At 36.4% G+C, this 11,082-nt stretch overlaps 1 protein-coding gene across 1 annotated transcript in view; it reads right to left on the bottom strand.

The window, feature by feature from the left end:
• Positions 1-1,899: 1,899 nt before the first annotated feature.
• LOC142938065 (atrial natriuretic peptide receptor 1-like) overlaps positions 1,900-11,082 on the bottom strand; it is a 71,838-nt gene continuing 62,655 nt past the window's right edge. The window contains exons 16-21 of the mRNA XM_076081271.1: positions 9,730-9,876; positions 8,988-9,111; positions 8,819-8,887; positions 7,106-7,280; positions 2,173-2,271; positions 1,900-2,045 (exon numbers count right to left, since the gene is read on the bottom strand). Of these exons, the coding sequence (XP_075937386.1) occupies positions 1,900-2,045; positions 2,173-2,271; positions 7,106-7,280; positions 8,819-8,887; positions 8,988-9,111; positions 9,730-9,876 (760 nt within the window). The remainder of the gene's footprint in view (positions 2,046-2,172; positions 2,272-7,105; positions 7,281-8,818; positions 8,888-8,987; positions 9,112-9,729; positions 9,877-11,082) is intronic.

The raw sequence follows: 11,082 nt of genomic DNA, 5'->3' as shown, positions 1-11,082 counted from the left end.
AGGAGACGAGAGGAGAGGAGGAGGAGGAGAGGAGAGGAGGAGACGAGAGGAGAGGAGGAGGAGACGAGAGGAGAGAGTAGAGGAGAGGAGGGACGAGAGGAGAGGAGAGAGTAGAGGAGAGGAGGGACGAGAGGAGAGGAGAGAGTAGAGGAGAGGAGGAGACGAGGGACGAGAGGAGAGGAGGAGAGGAGAGAGTAGAGGAGAGGATTAGACGAGAGGAGAGAGTAGAGGAGGAGAGGAGAGAGTAGAGGAGAGGAGGAGAGGAGAGGAGAGAGTAGAGGAGAGGAGGAGACGAGAGGAGAGGATTAGAGGAGAGGAGAGAGGCTGAAACATGGAAATAGTAATTTCTTACAATTTGGCACAAACGTCCACCTGGACTCATTTATTGAATTAATATGCCAATTCAGAAATTTTCACACAAAGTCTAAAAGGATAAAAATATGTTTTGGACCGACGTGAATGAAAACGGATTATAATCTGTATTTTTACTTTTCATGAAGCTAAACTGAATATTTACACAATTCATCAGAACCTGAAGTGATTTTTATATTTCATATTCTGACCAACCGTCCAGAAAAAGTATTTAATTTATAATATCGTGAAGCAGAAAAAGCAAAAAATGAGGATCTGGGTCTGTCCACGGTGGACCGGTCTCTGCTGGAGGATCTGGGTCTGTCCACGGTGGTCCGGTCTCTGCTGGAGGATCCGGGTCTGTCCACGGTGGTCCGGTCTCTGCTGGAGGATCCGGGTCTGTCCACGGTGGACCGGTCTCTGCTGGAGGATCTGGGTCTGTCCACGGTGGACCGGTCTCTGCTGGAGTCTGAGCTGAAGGAGTTTCTGGTGAACCTGCATGACTTCATCTGGTTTCACCAGAATCTGACCCGGTCCAAACAAACGTCTCAGATCAGAACTTTATTAAGGTCGGTACAGATTGAACACTCTGAACACAAACTGCTGGATTTGAATCAAACTTTTTTTAAATTTAAAAACAAAAAGACAAAACATTTGTGTTTTTACAACTTTTTATTTCCAAAATAGCTTCAAACGTTTACAAGAGCTAACCGTCATTTAGTACGTTCAGCGACTAAAACTGTCAAATTTAAATGTCCTCGTGCTGCTTTTTAACGGGGGGGGGGGGACTTTGGCTCCAGGAGTCCACACTGGTAACCCTGTTGTTTAACGCCACAACACTATGCATTGTGGGTAACAAGACTGCAGAAATGTGGACTTAAAGAAATTCAGTTTTTACTCCTTTTGTAACTTTCAGACGTCACTAATATTCACTAATATTAAAACTCTTAAAAATCTACATTATAGTAAATATTTAACAGCCAAATCAAATAGTTTACAGGATTCAACCTTTGTGTCTTTATTATACATTTAATACTTGTTTCTTCACAGGGTTTGTATGAAGGTAATAAAGTAGTTTATGAATATGAGATATGAGTTTACAGTCGTGGTTTACTCCCCCTCCTCCGTTAAAGAGCCTCTGAATGAGTCCTGATCCCGGACCGTCGGCACTAAAGGAAAGATAAAGAAGTTTCTGCTGAACATGGAACATGTTGAATCTGGAACAAACGATATAAAGTAAATATTCTAGTTTCTTCATTGACGTGATGTTCCAGTGTGAGTCCTGATCCTGCAGGATCCAGACCAGGTTGTTGGTTTTTCCTCCCGTCATCGTTCCACTTCCGTGTTTTGTCGTTTACTCCACACTTTAGCGGGTCTTTTCTTCCCATAGATGTGCATGGTGGTGAATGTCTTCTTTTTGTTCAGAAGTGACGAGTCCTCTGACGTTTTCCTCGTCTCCTCGTCCCCTCTGTCCTCCTCGTCCCCTCTGTCCTCGTCCCCTCTGTCCTCCTCGTCTCCTCATCCCCTCTGTCCTCCTCGTCCGTCTTCTCATTGGCTGTCGCTCTCTCCCAGCAGCCAATAGGTGGTCATCTTCCCTTTGCCCTTGACCTCGATGTCTCCTCTCGGCTCCAGCTGGAAGCAGTTGAACTCCAGCAGGACGTCGCGAGTCGCCGCCGACACGTGAATCTTCAGCGCTGCACGGACAAAATAAAAGATGTGATTCTAGGAAACACTAAAACCCTCCGCAGCGTTCTACAGAAGTCTAAATCTGGTTCAGGGTTCATTATATATTGAGTCCTTTGTCTTGTGTTCAGCTCTAACCTTCTCCGCTGGACTCCATGCGAGACGACGTGTTGACGGTGTCTCCGAACAAACAGTAACGAGGCATCTTCAGACCGACCACGCCGGCACACACCGGACCTGTAACACGAAGCATACATGTATATACTGTACATGTGCATACTGTACATGTACATACTATACATGTACATACTGTACATGTACACGTGTATATTGTACATGTGTATACTGTACACTGTACATACTGTACATGTATATGCTGTATACTGTACATGTGTGTACATGTGTATACTGTACATGTATATACTGTACATGTACATGTATATACTGTACATGTATGTACATGTACATGTATATACATGTACATGTATATACATATACAGTACATACATGTACATGTATATACATGTATATACATGTACATGTATATACATGTATATACATGTACATGTATATACATGTACATGTATATACATGTATATACATGTATATACATGTACATGTATATACATGTATATACATGTACATGTATATACATGTATATACATGTACATGTATATACATATACAGTACATACATGTACATGTATATACATGTATATACATGTACATGTATATACATGTATATACATGTACATGTATATACATGTATATACATGTACATGTATATACATGTACATGTATATACATGTATATACATGTACATGTATGTACATGTATATACATGTATATACATGTACATGTATGTACTGTATATGTATATACATGTACATGTATATACATGTACATGTATATACATGTACATGTATATACATGTATATACATGTACATGTATATACATGTATATACATGTACATGTATATACATGTATATACATGTACATGTATATACATGTATATACATGTATATACATGTATATACATGTACATGTATATACATGTATATACATGTATATACATGTATATACATGTACATGTATATACATGTATATACATGTATATACATGTATATACATGTACATGTATATACATGTATATACATGTATATACATGTATATACATGTACATGTATATACATGTATATACATGTATATACATGTATATACATGTATATACATGTACATGTATATACATGTATATACATGTATGTACATGTATATACATGTACATGTATGTATATACATGTATATACATGTATATACATGTATATACATGTACATGTATATACATGTATATACATGTATATACATGTACATGTATATACATGTATATACATGTACATGTATATACATGTATATACATGTACATGTATATACATGTATATACATGTACATGTATATACATGTATATGTATATACATGTATATACATGTATATACATGTACATGTATATACATGTATATACATGTATATACATGTATATACATGTACATGTATATACATGTATATACATGTATATACATGTATATACATGTACATGTATATACATGTATATACATGTATATACATGTATATACATGTATATACATGTACATGTATATACATGTATATACATGTATATACATGTATATACATGTATATACATGTACATGTATATACATGTATATACATGTATATACATGTATGTATATACATGTATATACATGTATATACATGTACATGTATGTATATACATGTATATACATGTATATACATGTATGTATATACATGTATATACATGTATATACATGTATGTATATACATGTATATACATGTATATACATGTATATACATGTACATGTATGTATATACATGTACATATACATGTATATACAGTGCCCTCCAGAATTATTGGCACCCTTTGATAAAAATGAGCAAAACAGGCTGTGAAAAAAATGCTTTGCTGTTTATCCTCTTGGTCTTTCACACAAAATATTCACAAAAAGTTTACCTTTTCATTGAAGTAAAATTATTGAAAAAAAAAAAAAATGTTGACATTAAACAAATATTTTTCTCCAAAACATGTGTGCCACAATTATTGGCACCCCTAGAACATCTCATGATTAAAATCTAACTGAAGTATAATTCCAGTCATATTTTACATTTTTAAGTTGACCTGTTTGATTAGGAACTCTTAAGTGGTCAACCATGACTTCCTGTTTCACTGGGGTATAAATATGAGGTGACACAGGCCAAATTCCCTTAGTCATTCATCACCATGGGAAAGACCCGAGAACACAGTGACGATGTGCGACGAAAGGTTGTTGAGCTGCACAAATCAGGAAAAGGATATAAGAAAATCTCTAAACAGTTGAAAATACCCACTTCCACTATCAGGGCAATAATTAAGAAGTATAAAGCGACGGGAGATGTTAAGAATCAGCTGGAAGAGGACCTGTGTGTACATTGATCCCACGCACCGTGAGGAGGATGGTTCGACTGGCAAAAGAATCTCCAAGGATCACAGCTGGAGAACTGCAGAGGTTAGTTGAGTCTTGGGGTCAGAAAGTCTCCAAAACTACCATCAGACCCACCTACATCACCACAAGGTGCCAGAAAAAAGCCTCTGCTGTCAATCAACAACAAACTAAAGCGCCTACAGTTTGCCAAACGTTACTGGGACTTTCAATGGGACCGGGTTATATGGTCAGATGAGACCAAAATAGAGCTTTTTGGCAACAAACATCAGAGGTGGGTTTGGCGTAGACAGAAAGATAACCATACAGAGAAGCACCTCATACCTACTGTGAAGTATGGTGGCGGATCTTTGGTATTGTGGGGCTGTTTTTCTTCCAAAGGCCCTGGACATCTTGTTAGGATACATGGTATCATGGACTCCATCAAATACCAGCAGATATTAAATGAAAACCTCACAGCCTCTGCCAGGAAGCTTAAAATGGGCCGTGGTTGGACCTTCCAGCAGGACAATGATCCGAAGCACACCTCAAAATCTACACAAAAATGGTTCACCGACCACAGAATAAAGGTTTTGCCATGGCCATCACAGTCCCCCGACCTAAACCCCATAGAAGATCTGTGGGATGAGCTGAAGAGGAGAGTCCACAAGCTCGACCTCGGGATCTGAAAGATCTGGAGAGATTCTGCATGGAGGAATGGACTCAGATCCAGTGCCATGTGTTCACCAACCTCATCACGCATTATAGGAGAAGACTCACAGCGTTTACAACACTGTTGTAAACTGTTGTCTACTGTTATCTTGGCAAAGGGAGGCTGCACAAAATATTACATGAAGGGTGCCAATAATTGTGGCACAAATATTTTTGAGAAAAATATTTGTTTCAGGATAAGAATTTAATGTTTCTTTCAATTATGTTACTTCAGTTAAAGGTTAGATTTTTGTGAATATTTTGAATGAAAGATCATGAGGATAAATAAAGACATTTTTTCACAGCCTGTTTTGCTCATTTTTATCAAAGGGTGCCAATAATTCTGGAGGGCACTGTACTGTACATGTGTGTACTGTACATGTGTATACTGTACATGTGTATACTGTACATGTGTGTACTGTACATGTGTATACTGTACATGTGTGTACTGTACATGTGTATACTGTACATGTGTATACTGTACATGTGTATACTGTACATGTGTGTACTGTACATGTGTATACTGTACATGTGTATACTGTACATGTGTGTACTGTACATGTGTATACTGTACATGTGTGTACTGTACATGTGTATACTGTACATGTGTATACTGTACATGTGTGTACTGTACATGTGTGTACTGTACATGTGTATACTGTACATGTGTATACTGTACATGTGTATACTGTATATAGTTTATCTGTGACGAGGTCAGAACAAGAGAATACAGATGTTTGTTTGATCATAGCAGCTGGTCTACAAGGATCCAGAATTCAGAAGTCAGTAATAAATGTTATACTTTTACTTTATTAGAGTAATTTATAGTGTTTTTGTGCTCGTCTACAAGGCTCCAGACTGTTGTTTTTACCACCGTCCCAATAATAAGTATGCATATGTCTGTATATACAGTATATACAGACATATGACGTTCTCACTTTGCCTTTAGCTTCCTCAGTGGAATTTCAATCCTTGTTTCTCACGATGTTTTGTTGACAGTCGCAACTGTGTGTGTGTGTGTGTGTGTGTGTGTGTCAATATTGACACATTAAAGTTTGGTTTCATGAATTATTTCTCCTTCATCACAGTTCTCCAAATGTAAGGAGCCGCTGATGAACCGTAATGTGTGGCCCTTCCAGCTGTGAACCCTGGAGCCTGTGTAGTTCACTGGCTGCGTGTCCACTAGCATCCAACACGAAGACATAAAGGACCAGATCTCCACCGACACACTCGTATGTTCCTATTACATTCTAATTCATTTGTAGATCTCAAAATCACAAAAAAAAAACACAAAAAAACTTTAGATGGAAAAAAGAAGAAACGTGGTGAACAGAGCAGCGCTCCGTCTCTCAGGATGGACATGTAGTTCTAGAACAGCACAGAACTACACCTCAATCAGTGCATGTGATGTATAAATATATATCATATCACAACTTACACATAACACAGAAAAACAATGTGAACAGAAGTTAAACTGATGTATTTCCATCGTGCTCGTGACTGTTACAGCTTCATAGTAGATCATTACTCATTACTCTATATTATTATTATTATTATTATTATTATTATGTTTTTACCATAATAACACGATCTAAAACAACCTTTAATCTGTTTAATCAATTTGATGTTTTCATTTATACCCGACTGCTGCATAACAATGAGCTGTATTATTAATGTTTAACCATGTTTATGATTTATTATTGCTGCTGATGAGAAAGATGATTATCGGCGTTACTGTGTTTAACGTGTGGTCGAGGGCACATATGTGTTTGTACGCGCTGTGTGTACTTGTACACGCTGTGTGCACTTGTACACGGTGGTCTGTACTTGTACGCGCAGCGTGTACTTGTACACACAGCGTGTACTCTCACCGCTGTGGATCCCGATCCTCAGCCTCAGCTGCTGCTCTGATCGGTGGCAGATCTTGAAGGAGCGGACGGCGTCCAGCAGGGCGAGCGCCATGCGGGCGATCTCTCTGCCGTGCAGCATCCCGTTCCTCACCGGCAGCCCCGACACCACCATGTAGGCGTCGCCGATGGTCTCCACCTGGGGGGGGGGGGGGATATATGTTCATGTTGTGAGTTTCTTCAGCCGTTCAAACTCACAATTTAGTTTTAATTCCATTTAGATTGTAATGTTCTTTTAACACAGGCTGGTTCCTTTTGTCTGATAATACTACATACTACATACTACATACTATATACTATATACTACATACTACATACTATATACTACATACTACATACTACATACTATATACTATATACTACATACTACATACTATATACTACATACTACATACTACATACTATATACTACATACTACATACTACATACTATATACTATATACTACATACTATATACTATATACTATATACTACATACTACATACTATATACTATATACTACATACTATATACTATATACTACATACTACATACTACATACTATATACTATATACTACATACTATATACTATATACTACATACTACATACTACATACTATATACTATATACTACATACTATATACTATATACTATATACTACATACTACATACTATATACTATATACTACATACTATATACTATATACTACATACTACATACTACATACTATATACTATATACTACATACTATATACTATATACTACATACTACATACTACATACTACATACTATATACTATATACTACATACTATATACTATATACTACATACTACATACTACATACTATATACTATATACTACATACTACATACTATATACTACATACTACATACTATATACTATATACTACATACTACATACTATATACTATATACTACATACTACATACTATATACTACATACTACATACTATATACTATATACTACATACTACATACTACATGCTATATACTATATACTACATACTATATACTATATACTACATACTACATACTACATACTATATACTATATACTACATACTACATACTATATACTACATACTACATACTATATACTATATACTACATACTACATACTATATACTATATACTACATACTATATACTATATACTACATACTACATACTATATACTATATACTACATACTACATACTATATACTATATACTACATACTACATACTATATACTACATACTATATACTACATACTACATACTATATACTATATACTATATACTACATACTACATACTACATACTACATACTATATACTATATACTACATACTACATACTATATACTATATACTACATACTACATACTATATACTATATACTACATACTACATACTATATACTATATACTATATACTACATACTACATACTATATACTACATACTATATACTATATACTATATACTACATACTACATACTATATACTACATACTATATACTATATACTATATACTATATACTACATACTACATACTACATAGTATATACTACATACTATATACTATATATATAAACAAGTATTTAATCTGCAGTGAACAGCAGCAAATACATTTTAAACATGTTTGTGTCTCTAAATATATTTAATAAAGTGAAATATCTGGTTTGATTCGCTCACCTTGTAAACATCAAAGTTGTCGATGATGGCATCGAAACACGTGTAGAGATCGTTGAGCAGAGTCACCACCTGCAGAGTCACAACAGCCAGCTGTTAGTCACTGATCCAGATGTTCACATGAAGCAGGTGTGTGTGTGTGTGTGAGAGATGATCCTCAGCTGTGACTCACCTGCATCGGCGTGCTCTCTGCAGAGATGGCGGTGAAACCGACGATGTCGCTGAAGTAGATGGTGACGGAGTCAAAGGCCTCGGCCTGAACCGTCTCACCGCGCTTCAGCTGCTCCGCTACTGAGCTGAGGGGGGGGGGGGGGGGTGGCATATATGTAAACGTTTTATACTTCATGACATACTACGCTCTGAAATACTACACTTAGACTCTTTTTTTTTTACTTTTTGAAATTCTATTCTGACCTTTTTGAATACTTAATGAGATACTATGGTATATATATTTGTACCTTTGTATCATCTATCACTGTCAATACAGATCCTCCATGCTGTACATACATGTAGTCATCTTTATGTACATAATCATACACTTCATGTATTTTCATTCAGTATTTATTAAACACTTAAAGATAAACCTGGAGTCAAATCCATTGAATGTGCAGATGAAGTTAAATCTGATGATTTTATTTACTTAAACATATTATGAATTATTTCAGCATAATCTGTGACTTTCTTTAGACATTTTCTCAACATACTATACTGTGTATATACTACATTATACTATATACTGTGACATTCATGAATATTTAGTAACACTATGACTCCTCTGCTTCACTATTATCTAATTCAACAAACGTTACTTTAGCTTCTTCTAAAAACTTGTTGATGAGATTCTATTCTACGACTTTTTAATATCTAATGAGTATTCTATAGAGTAGTACTGTAGTAGTAGAAGTAATCCTCACTGTGGTAGTATCTGGTAGAGTAGTGCTTCAGCCTTGCGTTTCTCCTCGTGATAAGCTTGTGTTCGCTCCTCCACCAGCTCCTCCAGGTTGTTGGCGTATTGCTCCATACGGGACAGCAGGTTGTCCAGGATGTTGGTCCTCGACTCCCTGATATCACACACACACACACACACACACACACACACACACACACACACATAAACTGTGCTGCTGTTTGCTAAACAGTGACCAGCTGTTTAAGGCAATTAAACTTTAAAATATAAACTTAATATTTTTGAGGTGTTTTTAAAGATACACGTTTATTTACTGTAGAAATACAAGAAACATTGTGCAATCATATCATATCGTATCTTAACCATAACCATATCTCATCTCATTGTATCGTATCTCATCTCATCTCATCATATCTCATCTCATCGTATCGTATCTCATCTCATCGTATCTCATCGTATCTCATCTCATCATATCTCATCGTATCTCATCTCATCGTATCTCATCTCATCTCATCTCATCGTATCTCATCTCATCGTATCTCATCGTATCTCATCTCATCGTATCTCATCTCATCGTATCTCATCGTATCTCATCTCATCTCATCTCATCGTATCTCATCTCATCGTATCTCATCGTATCTCATCTCATCATATCTCATCGTATCTCATCTCATCGTATCTCATCGTATCTCATCTCATCGTATCTCATCTCATCTCATCTCATCGTATCTTATCGTATCTCATCTCATCGTATCTCATCGTATCTCATCTCATCGTATCTCATCGTATCGTATCTCATCTCATCGTATCTCATCTCATCGTATCTCATCTCATCGTATCTCATCTCATCGTATCTCATCTCATCGTATCTCATCTCATCGTATCTCATCTCATCGTATCTCATCTCATCGTATCTCATCTCATCGTATCTCATCTCATCTCACCTCATCTCATCTCATTGCATTGTATCTCATTGTATCTCATCTCATCTCATCTCATCTCATTGCATTGTATCTCATCTCATCTCATCGTATCTCATCTCATCGCATATCTCATCTCCTCTCATCGCATCGTATCTCATATCATCGCATCGTATCTCATCTCATCTCATCGCATCATATCTCATCTCATCGTATCTCATCTCATCGTATCTCATCTCATCGTATCTCATCTCATCGTATCTCATCTCATCTCATCGCATCTCATCTCATCATATCTCATCGTATCTCATCTCATCGTATCTCATCGTATCTCATCTCATCTCATCGTATCTCATCATATCTCATTACATCTTAACTTATCTTATGATGAAGCGTTACTTTCATTCGATACCCACATATCTCTTAGATAGAAGTTAAAG

This window comes from Anarhichas minor, unplaced genomic scaffold (genome assembly GCF_050575085.1).
Source record: "Anarhichas minor isolate MPS153535 unplaced genomic scaffold, ASM5057508v1 ptg000079l, whole genome shotgun sequence".
Lineage (NCBI taxonomy): Eukaryota > Metazoa > Chordata > Actinopteri > Perciformes > Anarhichadidae > Anarhichas > Anarhichas minor.
Note: the sequence above shows the minus strand (reverse complement) of the source record. Positions and strands in the feature narration are given on the sequence as shown.